The 18,107-nt window shown below is 43.2% G+C and overlaps 1 protein-coding gene and 1 long non-coding RNA gene across 3 annotated transcripts in view; one reads left to right on the top strand and one right to left on the bottom strand.

The window, feature by feature from the left end:
• Positions 1 to 18,107, bottom strand: part of LOC137232318 (uncharacterized) — a 557,085-nt gene that overhangs the window by 478,136 nt on the left and 60,842 nt on the right. The gene's annotated exons all lie outside the window — the stretch shown is intronic.
• Positions 11,638 to 18,107, top strand: part of ENTPD3 (ectonucleoside triphosphate diphosphohydrolase 3) — a 34,638-nt gene continuing 28,168 nt past the window's right edge. The window contains exons 1-3 of the mRNA XM_067754002.1: positions 11,638 to 11,725; positions 12,533 to 12,584; positions 15,942 to 16,069. Coding sequence (XP_067610103.1) covers positions 12,545 to 12,584; positions 15,942 to 16,069 — 168 coding nt within the window. The 5' untranslated portion in view covers positions 11,638 to 11,725; positions 12,533 to 12,544. The remainder of the gene's footprint in view (positions 11,726 to 12,532; positions 12,585 to 15,941; positions 16,070 to 18,107) is intronic.

The following is an 18,107-nucleotide window of genomic DNA, read 5'->3' as shown; positions in this document are numbered from 1 at the left end:
GATCAGAAACTCTTGACAGGTAGAAGAAAGCTTCCCATCCTTGTCTTAAGTATATCAAACGATATGCTTCTCCCTTGGAGACAATTCTTTCCATTCTCATAGAGACCTGTGAACGCAGCAGTTCCTGTGGAGTTCCTCCTAAGTGCATGGCAAGCTTCAGGCCTCTCATCCCTTCTTCCCACATACTTTCCCTTCTTTCTTCCACCTTCTATGGATGTCACTAGAGACTTTTTATTTTATTTCTGGTTTTTGCACTTCCTGATTCTCCCCTCATAGTTTCTGCTGTCCAACCATCACTTCCCAAGGCTCTTACTGCCACGGTCTCCCCACTCCAGCACGGCTACTCAGATAGACCACGCAGTTGGCCCGGAGGGTCAGGGAGGTTTCTGACCCTTGGGGGCAATTCCCTTCCTCTTCACATAGCTGTTCGGTGAGTTGTTCAGTCTGTAAAAAGTCGAGCCCATTCAGTTATGTTTCCAGAACCTCACTATGAAGAGCTACAGAATGTCATTGCCTACAGTTCTTTTACACTTTTAATAATCTATTGCATGGACCCAAGTAGGTTGGAAGCTGGTTATATATATATATATATATATATATATATAATTTGTTTATTTATTTTTGGTTGCGTTGGGTCTTCGTTGCTGCACGAGGGCTTTCTCTAGTTGCAGCGAGTGGGGGCTACTCTTCGTTGTGGTGCACAGGCTTGTCATTGCGGTGGCTTCTCTTGTTGTGGAGCAGGGGCTCTAGGCACGTGGGCTTCAGTAGTTGTGGCATGCGGGCTAAGCAGTTGTGGCTCGTGGGCTCTAGTGTGCAGGCTCAGAAGTTGTGGCGCACGGGCTTAGTTGCTCCACAGCATGTGGGATCTTCCCAGATCAGGGATCAAACCCATGTCCCCTGCATTGGCAGATGGATTCTTAATCACTACGCCACCAGGGAAGTCCTGGTGGCTGGTTTTCATCTCAGTTCTGCAAATACCAGTGAGGCTCTGGGCCAGTTGCTTAATTTCACTGAGCCCCAGCTGGAAAGATAATTTCTAAGGTCACTTCCCGCTCCAGAATCTATGATTTCATCAAGTCCTTTGGTTAGTTGGCATCACAAAAAAATAAAGAGCATCTTGCCAGTGAGCCCTTGTATGCCTCACTCCTCCTCTGTATAGTTCCTAAACATAGCCCAGCGGTGACACAAGGTAAGCAGTCAATACAACTTGATGTTTGAATGAATGAATAAATGAACACAAAGAAGATTTTAACAGACTATCTGGAGCCTGTTTTGTCATGGATGTGGCAAATGACGCGATGGTCACAGAGTTATAAGGACTGGGCTTCTCACTATTTACAGTAGCCAGGTCAGGGAAGCAACCTAAATGCCCATCGACAGATGAATGGATAAAGAAGATGTGGTACAGATATACAATGGAATATCACTCAGCCATAAAAAGGAATGCAATTGGGTCATTTGTAGAGACGTGGATGGACCTAGAGACTGTCATACAGAGTGAAGTAAGTCAGAAAGAGAAAAACAAATATCGTATATTAACGCATATATGTGGAATCTAGAAAAATGGTACAGATGAACCGGTTTGCAAGGCAGAAATAGAGACACAGATGTAGAGAACAAATGTATGGACACCAAGGGAGAAAAGCAGGGGGCCGCGGGGGTGGGGGGTGATGGTCGTGGGATGAATTGGAAGATTGGGGTTGACATATATACACTAATATGTATAAAATAGATAGCTAATAAGAACCTGCTGTATAAAAATTCAAAAAAAATGTATAGCAAAAACAAAACAAAACAAAAAGGACTGGGCTTCTCTCAGTCCTGTTTACAGGACTATTTACAATTAAACAGGGTGGCCTTTGAGATGTTACTCTTTCCCACTCCATCTCTCCCTCAGCCTCCTCCACCTGTTGGACATCATGCTTAGGAATGAATCCTTAGAGCCCTGGGGAAAGTGTTTAACAAGACTGGATGAAATACCTTGTACTTAATAACAAGTTAGGCTGCCCCCAAATTGCATCTTGCCTTTACCAATATTTGTAATTGACTTTTAGGTAAACCTGCAGCTAAACTTACCATTAGCTCTGGGAGAGGAATCTGTTATCAAGTGTAAGGACAGAACATTTGGCTTGAAGTCAACATCTTTCCCTTCTAAAATTGGCAAGAGATATAAGAAAATTAAAATCTGAGGCCCATGCCTCTAAGAAAGAAAGAGAAGTTGTCATTATTGCAAATTTGTTGATTTTTAATTTAATGACATAATTATTTCTTCAAAAATGTTATTAAAGCCATGGTATGAATTACTATTGATAATGTCAAGGAATTAGGACATTCTATTAATTTTATGCAAAAGTCATTTCACTGCATTAAGATAAAATTTATTTTATTGGACCATGTCCACTACATACCTCAGCAGATTTTCTTTTTGCCCAAACTCCTTTTAAACTAATATTCATTTTAGGGCTTCCCTGGTGGCACAGTGGTTAAGAATCCGTCTGCCAATGCAGGGGACACAGGTTAGATCCCTGGTCTGGGAAGATCCCACATGCCGCGGAGCAACTAAGCCCGTGCACCACAACTACTGAACCTATGCTCTAGAGACTGCGAGCCACAACTACTGAAGCCCGAGTGCCACAACTACTGAAGCCCGTGTGCCTAGAGCCTGTGCTCCACAACAAGGGAAGCCACCACAATGAGAAGCCTGCGCACCGCAAAGAAGAGTAGCCCCCGCTCGCCGCAACTAGAGAAAGCCTGCGTGTAAGACCCAACACAGCCAAAAATACAAATAAGTAAATAAAAATTTTAAATGTCTAATTAAAAAAATATATTCACTTTAATAAAAACAATATAATTAAATTGTATTTGGAACAATGCACAAGGAAAAAACGTTGGAGGCTTTTGCTGAGGGGGGCCAGGTCGGAAGGGACAGGAAAGAAGACAGACTTTTTACTGTACCATTTGAATTTTGAAACATGTGAAAATACTTTTTATTGTAAAAAATTAATAATAGAATAACAGGCACATTAGTTAAAAATAAATAGTGTTAAAAGACAGGTCTCTGCCCCACCTATCTCCACCCCCACCCTTGCCCTGTCCTTCTTCAGAAGCATCTACTTTCAGTTCTTTCAGCTGCTTCTTCTCATACTTAGTCTCACATTTCTAAGTAGTATGCTCTTATTGCCCCTTTTAGATCTATCCATTTTAGAGCGTGTCCATTAACTACCAATTATGGTATTTGAGAGTTTCGTGCTCTTTTATGTCATGACCACCTGCTTCCTCTTCTTCATCTTAATATGGTTAAATCATAGCTTTTTTGGTTGAACAAACAGCCAATGTAAGTATTATTCACTGGTGAGCCAAGTTGTTCTATGATTTGCTTCCTTCCCTTTACAGTTTTCTATTTTTCCCCAGTTTTTATTTGCTTAATTTTCTATATTTTTTCAAGTGATCCAAAAGATCTGTTACATGTCTAACAATAATTTTTCCAAATGCCCAAACACATCAAATTTCCCCTAGAATTTTTTTTTTATTCTGCCTATCTTGAAGATTACCAACGCTGGTTATCAGCTGCAGTACCCAAGGTGATTCACTCTCTTCCTAAGAGCCTCCTTTGTTCACACTAACTTTTCACGGAGACTCTGTTACCAACACAATCCTACTTGGAGAAAAGTAAATTAAATTGTTTCCTCAAGAGACACACCCACCTTTCCAGGGGCTGCCAAAACACCCTGAATGTTTTCCCCTTGAACTCCCTCTCCTGCTTCACAAGATACGTGGGGCTCAAGGTGCAAACATGCTTCATTCACAGCAGAACACATTTTGACCTAACAAGCTGGCTTCACCAGAAGATTAGTATTTGTTTTGGTGCCTAGTATCATAGTGGATGCAAAGTATCAGACATTCCCTGATGGCAAAGACTTTGCAGTCAGGCTCATTAGCACAGCTGTGAAACAAAAATAACAGTTCCTAAGTGCTACAAAACTGTTTTTTCCCCTTTCCATCTCTGACTGATATTTCGTTTACAACTAAAACATAGGGAATCTTTGTCAAATTCTCTTTTTGTTCTTTTCTTCTCTTTACTCTCTTACCCTGTATGACAGATATAATGTTAACATCTTACTGCATGATCCAAGTATTTTCATAAGTTTTTGAAACTCATTTTGCCTCCAAAGTTTACTCTCTGCTTGACCTTTAACAATTTAGTTAATCATGTTGCACTTCAGTTTCTTCATATGTAATTGGGAAATAATAATAAAACTTATAAATTTGTTGGGAACATTAAACAAGAAAGGTCAATGTGAAGAATTTAGCTTACTTCCTGACACTTTGTAAATAGTCAATAGATATTAGCTATTGTTTGTATATTGGAATTATTTTTTACCATCATCACCATTTTACTTGGTCACAGAAGGGAATCTTAATGCATAATTTCACCATCTTCTAGTACTCAGTGTTATTATTAAGAGGTCTGATACCAATCTGATTTCTATTCCTTTGTAAGTGAACTGTTTGTTCTCTTTCTCCTTCTCTCACTCTCCATCTCTCTCTCCAATCTTCTCTCCATCATCAATGTTTTGAAAACAACATGTCTTCTTTGCCTTTTTTTTCATGCATTGTACTAGGCACTCAATTTAGCACTTTCAATCTGGACATTATCTTTTTCCAATTCTGGGGTGTTTTTCTTGTATTACTTCTTTGATAATCTCTCCCCCTCCATTTTCTCTGCTGTACTTCTGGAACTTGTTATTGGATGCTGTACTTCCAGAATTGATCCCCTTTTTCTTATAATTTCTCTTTCCTTATCTTTATCTTTTTGTAATAGATCCTAACGTATTTCTTCATACTTATTTTCCAAACAGTCAACTGGACTCTTCCCTTCATCTGTCATGTTTTAAATGCCCAACAGAAGTTTTCATGTACTCTAAATAGTTCCCCTTCCATCGTGTTTCCTGCTTGCTTAATGGATACAGTATCTTCAAGTCTCTCTGAGAAGTTTAGTGATTCTGGGATTTGTTTTTTATCTTTTCTTCTGCTACTTGCATTGTCTTATTTGTTCTATGAGTTCCTTTTTTCTGTTCAGTTTTTGTTTTTGCTGTTGTTTTTGTTTTCTCTCTATATATAATGCATGTTGGTGGCTTTGCCCTGTCTTGGCTATTGGTTCGTATTTAAGATTCAACATTCAGCCTGATGAGATCTTCAGTCACCACTAGGCACCAAATTAATCATATAAGCCATACTCCTAGAATCCAGACTGTTTCTAGGAGAACCTCAAAACACCCATCTATAACCTCCTGTGATGAAGCCGTAAAAGGCTCTGGTCATAAGAAATGGAATGAATCAGCCTGAACCTTTTTAGATGGCTCCTTCAGACAAAGTTCTTTCTACAAAACATCCTCAAACACTCCTTTATGACCTCCAAGTCAAGCCCATGTCATACCTTAGAGGAGAAATATGTTCACTATTAGCCATCTTTTCTTGAATTTCTCCACATCCTAGGGCAGTTTTCCTTCCTAAGTAGACATCACAATTTACTCCAATTTTTCATTTAAAAAATCATTGATCTCCAAACTCAAAAATAGTAAAGCAAGTGAAGACATGCTTTCTGCAAAGAAAAAGCAATGAAACCAAATCAGAAGAATTGCAGAAGCATGGATCAGGTGCAGGGCAGGAAGGTGAGAGCTGAAACTCTCAGGAAGGTGACATTAGTAGACAGGGTCTTGATCTGACACTCAGATACCCCAGCTGGAGGGGCCCCAAAAGGAAAAAGTGCAAGGCATTGTTCTGATGGGAAACAGGCACCAGCAACAGTATGTCGGTAATTCTGCAGGAGAAATAAGTAAACCAAGAAAAACTTTAAATATTAACAGTCAAAAAAAAGACAGAAATATTAAATTCTTGAAAAAATCTGAAAATTTTTCAGAACAATATTCCCATTTTTTATAAGAAACAATTAAAATGCAGTTGTCATTGGAGAGAGGCTTACTTTCCATCATATATCCTTTTGCGAGACTTCTGTGTGAGCAACAAGGGTGTCTATTTATTTAAACTGGCTGACGGAGACCCCACCACTGAGCAAGAGCTGAGGGTCTTGGTGCTGTGGGGCTGAACAAGCTGGTATGTCCAGGTAGCAGAACGTAGAAATAGCTCAGCTGAGCAGCATCAGGGGCAGGATGAGCAGGAGAGGCCAGCCCCACAGGGCACAGACCCAGTGCATGTCACAGCATAGAACTTCCTCCTTGGGGCTCCCTGGGCCAGGATGAACCACATCTGGGTGCAGTGACCACTCCCTTGGCTGCAGTTGGCTCATGCTGTAGGAGCAACCCTTGATTTCATTGCAGAGTGGCCGGTGTGGGAAGTAGAAATTGAAGGGGTAGCAGGAAGCCCCACTGGACACTGGTTACGTTGTGCAACACACTTCTAGGTAAAGTAGGTGCAGCAGTTTTCACACGAGGACTGACAGTCATCTTTGCAGAGAGGCAGGTCCAGATCTGCTCTCTGTGCCCAGTGTGGTCCAGCTGCTGGAGCCAGGGCCCCAGGTTGAGGAAGCATTCATAGAGGCAGGTGTCCTGGATGAAGGGGTGTTTGCCATCTCTCCATAGTGGTTCCAGTGAGTCTGTTGAGGCAGGACATGTCTTTGTGGGCTTCCTGGAGCAGCCAGCATTTGCCTTCCAGGAACTGCACTGTTCGTGCAGCTTGTCCTTGGAGCCTGGACTTCCCTTCTGGTGCTTTGGCGTCCATAGGAAACCAAGCAGGACCCTGCAGGGCCTTCCTAGGGACATACCCCCGCACTGTGTCCCCCACCTCTTACTGAGGATTTGAGTCTGTATCCACTGAATAATGGATGGCACAGAAGTGTCTATTAAGGATGGGGTTGACACAGTGAGATTTGTGTTTTGAAAAGAGGAGGCTGGTAGCAATGGGAAAATGGATCATAAAGGGAGAAATCAAGACCATTGTCCAAATCCAGGAGAGAGAGAATGGTAGCTTAGACCAGTGGTTCTCAAACTGGGAAACCTCACCCCTCAGAAGACACTTGGCAATGTCTGCAGACATTTTTGGTTGGTCCACTGTGTGTGGAGGGATGTTACTGGCATTTTGTGACTGACCATCAAGGATGCTCCTTAATCATTATACACGGGATTGCCCCCAGAGCAAAGGATTATCTGGCCTGAAATACAACTAGGGCCTAGACCGAGAAACCCTTGCTCAGACTGTGGTGGTGGTGGAGATGGAGTACATATTGGAGAGATAATTAAGAGGTTAAAATCAGCAGTAATTAGTGACTGATTATGAGGAAGGAGGGAAAGATTACCAAAGATAACCCTCAGGTTTCTGGCTTGCCCACCTGGATGAGTGGGGGTGCCATCCACTGAAATTAAAAATGTTGGAGGAGGTGATGGTCCGGTGGGGGAGGATAAGGAGCTCAGCTTGAAGCCTAGTAAACTTAGATTTCTAAACCTAGAAACTTAGATGCTTCTAAGACATCCGAAGAAGTCAAACAGGCAAGTCTCTAAGTCTACAGCTCAAGGGGGCAAGCCTGAGCAGGAGACATGCATTGGAGAGGCTTCTGTGAATAGAACAGAAGCTGTGGGCATGGATGAGATTACCTAGGAAGAGAGTACAGAGTGAGGAGTAAAGAGGGCCCGAGACTACATCTTGAGAAACTCCTGGCAGAGGAGCACAAACCAGCAAAAAGCATCTAGCGAGGTGGGGAGAAAACCAGGGCATGTCACATCCCATAAGCTTCAAAATAGCCTGTTTCCCCCACACCTTCTCCAGCATGGAGCATCATAGATCCTTTGTGGTGGTGGTTGTTATATTCACTAGTTTGTTGTATCTTTTAGATTCCACAAAGAAGTGATATCATACAGTATTTGCCTTTTTCTGTCTGACTTATTTCACTTAGCACAATGTCCTCCAAGTTCATCCATGTTGCTGCAAATGGCAAAATTATTTTTTATATATATATATATATATATATATATATAGACATATACACACACACACGTATCACAGTTTCTTTATCCATTCATCTGTTGGTGGACACTTAGGTTGCTTCCATATCTTGGCTATTATAAATAGTGCTGCTATGGGCTTCCCTGGTGGCGCAGTGGTTGAGAGTCCGCCTGCCGATGCAGGGGACACTGGTTCGTGCCCCGGTCCGTGAAGATCCCACATGCCGTGGAACAGCTGGGCCCGTGAGCCATGGCTGCTGAGCCTGTGCGTCTGGAGCCTGTGCTCCGCAACGATAGAGGCCACAACAGTGAGAGGCCCGCGTACCGCAAAAAAAAAAAAAAAATAGTGCTGCTATGAACATCGGGGTGCATGTATATTTTCCAATGTGTTTTTATTTTTTTCAGGTATATACCCAGGGGTAGAATTTCTGGGTCATATGGTAGTTCCATTTTTAGTTTTTTAAGGAACCTCCATACTGTTTTCCATAGGGCTGTACCAATTTTCATTCCCACCAACAGTGTAGGAGGGTTCCCCTTTCTCCACATCCTCGCCAACATTTGTTATTTGTGTTCTTTTTGATGATAGCCATTCACAGATATTTTTAAGCTTTGCTAAACTGATCAGTTAAAAAAAACCTAATTTATTTAGTTATTTATTTTTAATTAATTATTTATTTATTTATTTTGGTTGCACTGGGTCTTAGTTTCAGCATGCGGGATTTTTAGTTGCAGTGTGTGGACTTCTTAGCTGCGGCATGCATGTGGGATCTAGTTCCCTGACCAGGGATCAAACCCAGGCCCCCTGCATCGGGAGTGCAGAGTCTTTCCCACTGGACTACCAGGGAAGTCCCCCAAAAAATCTTATTTAAAGATATTAAAGTTTTAATTGGCAACTTTTGGGTAAGTAATGAGATTAAACATCTTTGCCATGTTTATAGGCCATTTATTCTTTTTAAATTGGCCAGTGCTTGTCATTTGTCCACTTTTCTACTTTAGATATTCATATATTTCCATAGATTTGTAGGACTTCATTATATATCATGATTTTTTACTCTTTGCTATCACATTCTTAAATATTTCCCCACAGTTGATCCCTTTTTTTAGGGGTGGTGTCTTTTTCAAGGCAGTTGTTTTACATTTTTATGGATGCAAGTTTGTTTACTTTATCTCCCTGCTTTAATCTAATGCTAGAAGAGGCTGTTTCTTCTCAAGGATCATAAAAATATCCTCCTCTATTTTTTTAGTATATTAAATCCTTTTTTCTATTCAAAATTTTAATCTACATAAAATCTATTTTTATGTCTGATGAGTGACTGGGATTTGTTCAAAAATATGAAAAGTAGAGGTTTCAAAACTCATTATTGGATAATATGTTCTTTCAATTTCCTCTTTTTTTTTTTGGCAGTACACGGGCCTCTCACTGTTGTGGCCTCTCCTGTTGCGGAGCACCAGCTCTGGACACTCAGGCTCAGCGGCCATGGCTCACAGGCTTAGCCGCTCCGCGGCATGTGGGATCTTCCCAGACCGGGGCACGAACCCGTGTCCCCTGCATCGGCAGGCGGACTCTCAACCACTGCGCCACCAGGGAAGCCCTCAATTTCCTCTTGATGCTATACTAGATCCCATACCCATTAACTAGTCTGATACTGAACTATCTCTTATGTTCTTTAGCTCTCTTGGTATATTCCTGTGCCCAAACCAGGCTGTTTTAATTACTATAGCTTTATAGTATGGTTTGATGCCTGGTAAGGCAAATCTGTATTATTTTAAAATCAGGAAAAACCATAAACATTTGCGTATGTATGTATACGTATGTATCTGTGTTTGTTCCTGCATGTGGAGGGTTGATGGGGAAGTGTGTGTGTGTGTGTGTGTGTGTGTGTGTGTGTGTGTTCTTACACATGGAAGGTTGAGGGAGAAGTGCCTTTGAATGACTAGGACTAGTTGGGGAGCCGCAAAGAAGTGTGAGACAATGCCTGGAACAGAGAGTTTCAGAGAAGTTTGGAAAAATAAAAGTAGATTTGGGGTCTCAAAGGAGGTGAGTGCTCACAATTCCAGGGCCTGTAGATTGAGGAGAGCATTCAAAGTATGAACTGTACCAACTGAATTTCAAGGCCCTTTAGGCCTAGGAAACTCTTCTCAGCTCTTGGGAAACCAGTAGGGATGTTAAGGTCAACTATTCATCCCTTAGAGCCAGTGTTACTGACCCCAGGCCTAGGTGCAGCGTCAGCAGTTATTTGTGGGTTTATGGTCCCCTGGGTGCAGAGAGTCCCTCATCTTTCAATCCTATGCCTTGTGTTTCACTGACCCACAGCTTTCAATGAAAAGAAGTCTTACAATTTAGCAAGTACATACTGAATGCCCCACTGTAGACTCTGTACAAATTTCCTGCAAGGGTCCATGTCCATCAGATTCGGGGTAAGTGACTGGTGCTCTTGCATGCCTGTGTGTGTGAGTATGTGCACGCACATACACACACCCAGACCTCTCTGGTCTCAGAGGTCTCAAAACAGGGGCATTGTTCTCTGAAGGCCCTCTTGCCTCATGAAGGGTTTGGCCCTACCTGCACAGGACAGAAAACTAGTGGTGCACAGGGCCTGGCTCCCAAGGACATAGTTGGGGCCTCAGCAATTCCTTCCAGATAGTCAGGAACCACAAAGAGGGATGATCCAACAGAAGCCTGCTTATGGGACTTCCCTGGTGGTCCAGCAGTTAAGACTCCATGCTCCCAATGCAGGGGGCCCGGGTTTGATCCCTGATCAGGGAACTAGATCCCACATGCCACAACTAAGATCCCGCATGCCGCAACTAAAGATCCTGCATGCTGCAACTAAAAAGATCCCGCAGGTCACAAAGAAGATCCTGCATGCCCCAACTAAGACCCAGCGCAGCTAAATAAATAAATAAATGTTTAAAAAAAAAAAAAAGCCTGCTTATGCCTCTAGCTGGGATCATTCCAAGAGTCCTTGGGGGTCACTCAGAGGGGCCAGAAGGCTACCTGCTGCTGCATTAAAAACAGACTCCTGGGGCATTTGAATGGCTGCATTTTTGTCATCTTTCCTATTTGGCCTCTTCCAGGCAGTGCTTGCCCTGAATTTTGGCCTAATGACACATATATAAAATGCAGTGGGGGAGAGCACTGCTCAGTAACCAGTGAGAATGTCCCTGGGCATAGCCAAGGTGGTTCTGCTAAACTATTTGAGAGGGAACGTCTCTGTATTACTTTGCTCTCCTGGTCCAAGTGACCTAGGGACAAGTCTGCTTACCTGCCTCACCCCCAACATTACAGGTATTTACTGCTCTCGACTTCACAGAAAGGTGGGGCACAGGGCCAACCTGTGCATACCCACGGAGTGCCCAGTCTCTGCCCTGCCCTTCCCCCACTTCCCCTCCACTTAGGCTTGGGGTAACAGTGGTGGAAACTAAAAGACAGATCAAAAGGCTCTTGGCCTCTACATCGAAGAAGGCGGCAGGCAGAAGACATCGCCCCCGCCCCACCTTCCCCAGGTAGGCTCGGGCGGGATCGCGGGTGGAGAGCCAAGGTCTCGCAGAGCCTCCCGCCCCTCCCCACCCCCACTTCGGGTGGTGATGAACTAGAAGAGGTCAGGTGAAGAGGTGCTTCGCCTGGACCGGCGCAGGGGTCGGGCCCCGGACGCGGCAGCCCCGCCCCCGTCCCGCCTTGCCCCGCCTCCACAGGAGCCTCCTGCGCTCTGGCCGCCAGCTGGCACTGCGGCAGCGCCAGTCGCCTTCCTCGGGTCGTCTGTGCACAGGTAAGGACAGAGGTCCCCATGTCCGAGCCGCCGCGGAAGGAACGGGAAGCTTCGTGAGGCTGAGATCTGGGAGGGAAGGAAACGGAATCGGATTCCGCAGGGGGCTGGAGGGAGGGACCGAAGGACGCGAGCCCCACATCCCCAGGCGGTGGGGAGGTGGTCCTCGCCGTGCCGGGAGAGGTGGACACGTCTTTACCAAGCGCTTCCTCGGGTCCGGAGATGGGCTGGGCGTTTGGATGCCTTGGCTGTGTGGAGACGCAGCCCAGCGTGAGGCCTCCAATATCCTGGGGCGCTGGATGCCGGGGGCCCCGACATCCTCTTGCAATGGTCGCCAGCCAGCAGCCACAGATAACCGTCCTGGATCTTGAAAGGGCGACCTCGGGCTCGCGGGCCGCGAACACACACACACAAGCCTCCCTTGCTGGTGTGCTTTGAAGAACAGCCCTTCCTCAGACTATGAATGTTCATAATAGGTGGAGGATTTGTTCTGCCCCGGGAGGTGTGTACAGGTGGGAAAATCTGCAGGAGAAGCTTGACTTCTTAGAAATCTTTTTGAGTTTAAAATTCAGCAAACCCGTTCTTCTTCCTTTCCTTGCATGGGGGGTGGGTGCGGGGTGGGGGGAGTTGACCTTAGAATGTAAGCCCAGTTTTGGGTCTGTCTTGGAAGTTCTAGGTTCATCTGTCCCCCGGAAGGTTTTCCTTCGGTAGAAGTGAAGTGGCTTGGTATTTTAACACGGTGCAAGTTTTTGGAACTTCGTAAGTCAGGGGCCACGAAAGCTCTGTCATTCTGTGTTCTCTCACCTGCAGCTGGAAGGAGAGATGTTCACGGTACTGACCCGCCAACCTTGTGAGCAAGCAGGTTAGTATCGCTCAGCAGGCAGCAAATGTGATTTTGTCACATCACCCGAGAATCCCAGCTTCAGCCCACAGCTCTTCATCCATGTCCCCAAGCAAATGACGGTTTAACCTCTTTGGTGTGAGACAGTACTCACCGGGCTTTCACCACCGGCATTCCACAGATAAAAGTAATTCTTTACGTCAAAGCAACACAAAACAAGGACTAACATGCTTGTTTCGCGTAAATGGTTTTTCCGGTTTGCATAATCCATTAATTTGGCCCTTGTCGTTTCCCTTACCCAGCTGTGTGTAAGGTCTGCTTTAGAATATTGTTGATTTTGTGATGAATTGTAAAGCGCTTGGAGCTTGCCTCTCTTTCCATCCAAGTGTTGTTTCTGGCAAGGCGCCTACAGCATCCCTCCTGCCCCCACCCGTCATGGGTCAGCGTTGTTACCGCTGATACTGCAGGCACATGTGTAGAATGCTCACACACACACTCACACACACACACTTCCAAGCTTGCCCTTCCTGCCTGCCTCTGGAGCACATTTTGGAGTTGCTCATGTGGAAACCCAGAAGGGTCTGGCCTCTCCACTTTCGGGAGGCACCTGGTAATTACAGTGTTTGTCCAGCCCTAATGACAGCACAGCTCTAGGCTGCATTCCCTAAATGAACGAGACCTGGTCTAGTCCATTTTGCTTTGTGATAGGCTTTTCTGCTGGGGCAAGGGTTTGCTTAAGGTAATCATAGCTTTTTACCTGAAAACTGCTGAAGCACAGAGGACTTAGGAGGCCAGCCTCCTGGCTGTGGTCGGGAGACTGCTTATATATCACCCCTACTCCCGCCCCATGGACAGATGTTCTTTAGTGGTGCCCCTAAATTGGGTATTCAAAACACTTTGAAATTTTAACACAATATACTGTAAGGTCACACATACAGACTAACTTGTTACATTCCTTCCAAAGGACAAGTTTAACATGGCAGATTAAACCTCTACCTTGTCTTGTTAGGGGAAGAAAAAAAAATCCCTTAAACTATAACTGACACTGGCATATGTATTGTTTAAAAGTTGATGCAAAAATTTGCCTCTGTGGATAAACTGGTTTCTGTCTGGGTCATATCCTTTGACCTGGAATCACAGAAAGGTGATCCAGGACCCCTTTAGGGGTTCTTAAGGTTAACTCCACAGTGGCTGGCCTCCCTCCAGGTGCTATGACAAACGATTCTGCAATGAGTAATTTGGTGTACAAGTCATTTAACACACTCGGGGCTAGTTCTGTGGAATAAATTCCCAAAAGTGGGATTTTGAGGCAGATGGTATACACATTAGCAATTTTGATAAATACTGACAAGTCCCCCTCCAGTTCACTCCCAGTGACAAGGTAGGAGAATTAAGGTGTTACATGACCACCTTTGACATCAGGAATTGTCTGTGGCAGCATCTATACTGCAGGGGAATCAGATGAGGTGGTAAGAGTTGGCTGTTCTGAGCTATTGAGACCCACTGCATGACTGGCCTCCCCAAGTAGTGAGCATTGTGATGAGATTGGATATTGAGGCCGAATCTAACTCTATATGGTAGTATATACATGCTCTTTCTTTTTTTCTTCCAAGAAAATGTCTCCTAGAAATAATGAAGGAGTAGTAAAGCATAGGTTATGATGATCTAAAAGTATATGTTCTGGAATAGTACAGGATCTACCCCATTGCTATTCAGTTGAACTTTCTGCGATGGTAGAAATGTTCTGTAGCTACACCGCCCAATGTGGTAGCCACTTCAGGCTACTAAACACTTGGAATGTGGCTAGTGAAACTGAGGAACTGAGTTTTTAAATTTTATTTCATTTTAATTAATTTACATTTAAGTACACAATTAGTGAGAGAAATATTTGGATTCTCTGAATTCAGTGATCTTCCTGTTATGCTAGTGTTTATCATATTTCAGCCATTTGAGTGTCACCACTTATATTTATGCTATAATAGTTCTACCAAGACTATTATTTAGTCAATATTTTAATTAAATGTCTTTTTATCTTTTTAAAAAATTAGGTATAATTTATATACAGTGAAATGGATAGATCTTGTGTCCCTAAATTAGGTATTCTTGCCTTCTGAAAGGATTATGTTTTTAGAACAGGGACAATTTATAAGAATCTTTTTTTTTTAAAGGGAAATTGTACCTAAGGAGCTGGTTTGCTTTGATTTTCAGTTTTTTCCAAAGAACTTTGGAAAATTTGATAAATTTTGAAAAACGCACACACCCATATACCCCACAATCCTATTAAGATGTAAGAGCATTTCCATTACCCCAGAAAGTGCCCACGTGTTCCTTCCCAGTGGATCCTTGCCCCAAACCCCCATGCAATCACTGTTCTGATTTCTGTCACCTGCCTGTTTTAGAACTTAACATAAATGGAATCATTTCAGAAAGTTTCTTTCTTTTCTTTTATTTTTTTATAAGTATATTTGCTACTTTATGAAATTTTCACTAGCCCACTGATTTTTTAAGACCCAAGTAAATATTTGCTCATAATCATCTAGTTAAGAAATATTAGTTTAAATTTAATAAGTAGAAATAGCCCATTATGATACATTATATATTACTATATAATGCATATAATTATATATTACCTTTATTCAGAGGCTATATATTTAGTTGAAGACTATTCATATGCTACATTTTTTCTTTTGCTTTTAAATGTATAGATATAGTTTACATAGATAGATATAGTTATGATTAAAATACAAATACCAGAGATTATATGACCACTTTGGGAGGGAACACGTGGATTGGGGTCTAGTTACTCTTTGTTTGTGAAGATGTAGGGGAGACCCTATGCCTTTACTATAGACACAGGAAAAATGACTGAGGTTGAATTCTTACTGGGAACCCACATATCTTAGGAATTCAAACACGTTACTATTTGCTTGACAATAAGTCATCATGTACTGAACTTTATAATCATTGATTACATCTAAAATACAATATGAATTTCTTTTTATTTATCTGAGATTATTTTCAAATGAAATGTTATATCACCTGCTTTAATAGAAAACCCATAGTTTTCAAATCTACATTGAAACAAATGTTATTGTAAATCATCTCAGGGATGACCAGTAATATGCATAACACACTTTGGGAAATACCAGAGAACTAAATCATGCATATCCTCCCTGCAAACACTGGTTTAGTCCACTCTTTGGAGGAAAGATAAATGGGTATTGAGCCCAGTTGCTGTTCTAAAAGTATTGGTCTCACTAAAGCCAGAGGAAGTGACTTATGCATGCGGTTAAGCACCCAGTCCACAGATTCTACAAAGAAGGCCAGGACCTTGTTCCCAATTCCCCCTCATGTGTCTTCTGGGTCTCCCCATTTTAGGCCTCAAGGCCCTCTCCCGAATTTCAGCCATCATCACCTTGGTGGTCTTGCTTTTGAGCATTGTGGTGCTTGTAGCTGTCACACTCATCCAGATTCACCAGAAAGAGGTTCTCCTTCCAGGACTGAAGGTAGGTGTGAAGGGGTTGGCATTGAAGGGAAGAAATGGGCTCTGACATCAATGATTCGAAACTCATGAGTTAGAAGAGAAGAAAATTATTGCCCCTTACCTCTAGCTAGAGCCAGGGAAAGGATGGGTAAGAACCCAGGGAGAAAGACTGGACATGCTGGGTTTGTGATGTTTGAGGTGAAAGATTGATAGTGGTGACACCTTCTCCTAGGACTGTGAGGTCTTGCTTTGACTCCTGACTGTTAGAACCAAAGCTAGACTCTGTAGCCAAGAATTATAGATAGCTACCAAAGATTTACCAGCTTGTCAGTTCCTCCAGATGACACAAACTTGCTCATGAGTGAAGATCAGGAGACCCAGGCTCTTCTTCTGGCCTAGCCTGGGTAAACAAAATCAAGGACCTGAAAGGACTTCTTGAGCTGTGTTGTGCTACCTCTGTTGAGTCTAGAAGTATGCCATGATCCCTCTGACTCTTCCCCCACCAAAATTACTCAGGACCTTATGCTAAGTTCCAGAAGCCTCTCTCAGCTCTTGATAAGTTCATCCCCAAATGGATGTTCTCTGGTAGGCTGAGAATTGTGTGTATCCCTTCTGCCTTGGCTATTAAAGGTGGTAGGAGGTGATCCCATGAGAGACTGTCAAATGAAAGGTGAAGAGAGTCAGTAAGTCCTTCAACCTTTTTGGGTAGAAGTCAGCAAACTTTCTCTGTAAAGGGCCAAACAGTACACATTTTAGGCTTTCAGAGCCGTTTATAGTTTCTGTTGCATATCTTCTTTTGTTTTTGTCTTCTTATGACTCTTTAAAAATATGAAAACCTCTCTTAGTTGGACAAGGGCCATAGGAGCCATGTTATTTGAATCTCATTTAGTATCTATCCTTGACCTTAGAGTCCTTTCTACATCTTCCTGCTGTTAGGGAGTGTTCAATGGCTATATCTGAAATAGAGGTTTTTAAAAGGTAAAAAAGAAACTAATATTGCCTTGGCTGCGTGGGTGAGTTTGCTCTACCATCCTGAGTTCACTTTTCTAAAGGATTAAAGTAAAATCTTTTTATTTATTTATTTTTGTTTTTTTTGCCTTCACCATGCAGCTTGTGGGATCTTAATTCTCTCACCAGGGATCCAACCTGGGGCCCAGGCAGTGAGAGTGCCAAGTCCTAATCACTGGAACACCAGGAAATTTCCTAAAACAATTGTTTTAAGTTTATTTATTGTTTTTGGCCGCGTTGGGTCTTCATTGCTGCGTGCAGGCTTTCTCTAGTTGTGGCGAGTGGGGCTACTCTTCATTGCAGTGCCGGGCTTCTCATTGCGGTGGCTTCCCCTGTTGTGGAGCACAGGCTCTAGGCACGTGGGCTTCAGCAGTTGCAACTCTCAGGCTTAGTAGTTGTGGCTCACAGGCTCTAGGGCACAGTCTCAGTAGCTGTGGCACATGGGCTTAGTTGCTCCACGGCATGTGGAATCTTCCTGGACCAGGGATCGAACCCATGTCCCCTGCATTGGCAGGCGGATTCTTAACCACTGTGCCACCAGGGAAGTCCCTAAAATCTTTTTTAGATAATGGAATTTGGTTCTTTTATAGGTATTTTACTTAAGAATCTCAGCCCCCCATGAATAGCATGAATAAAAATGAAAAATAAAAAGCCTTATGCAGCTGTCTAATGGTGAGAGGAAAACAAATTATCTGGTTGTCCAAAGACATTAGCTAAGGCCTAGAGAATCTGTTTTCCCAAGTTCCAGACACTGCCTTCTCCTATAAACTATATAAAATCAGGATTGCAACTAGGGGAAATACCATCCCCTTACACTTTGTAAATTGCTATTCGGTTGAGTGAGCATTTTTCCCTGAATTATCGCACTGAACTCTTCTGCCAACTATGGAAGGTGGACAAGCACTGTCACCACCATTTTGCAAGTGAGGAAACATAGGTTTGACCAGTGGATGGCAGGACCAGAACTGAAACCCAGACCCTCTTGTTACCACGGCTCTCTTCACTTACTTCCCGCTGTTCCTTGATCCTAAGTTCTGAACAGGGAACCCAGG

This window comes from Pseudorca crassidens, chromosome 10 (assembly GCF_039906515.1).
Source record: "Pseudorca crassidens isolate mPseCra1 chromosome 10, mPseCra1.hap1, whole genome shotgun sequence".
Taxonomy (NCBI): Eukaryota; Metazoa; Chordata; class Mammalia; order Artiodactyla; family Delphinidae; genus Pseudorca; species Pseudorca crassidens.
This window is presented reverse-complemented; position numbering and strand designations above follow the sequence as displayed.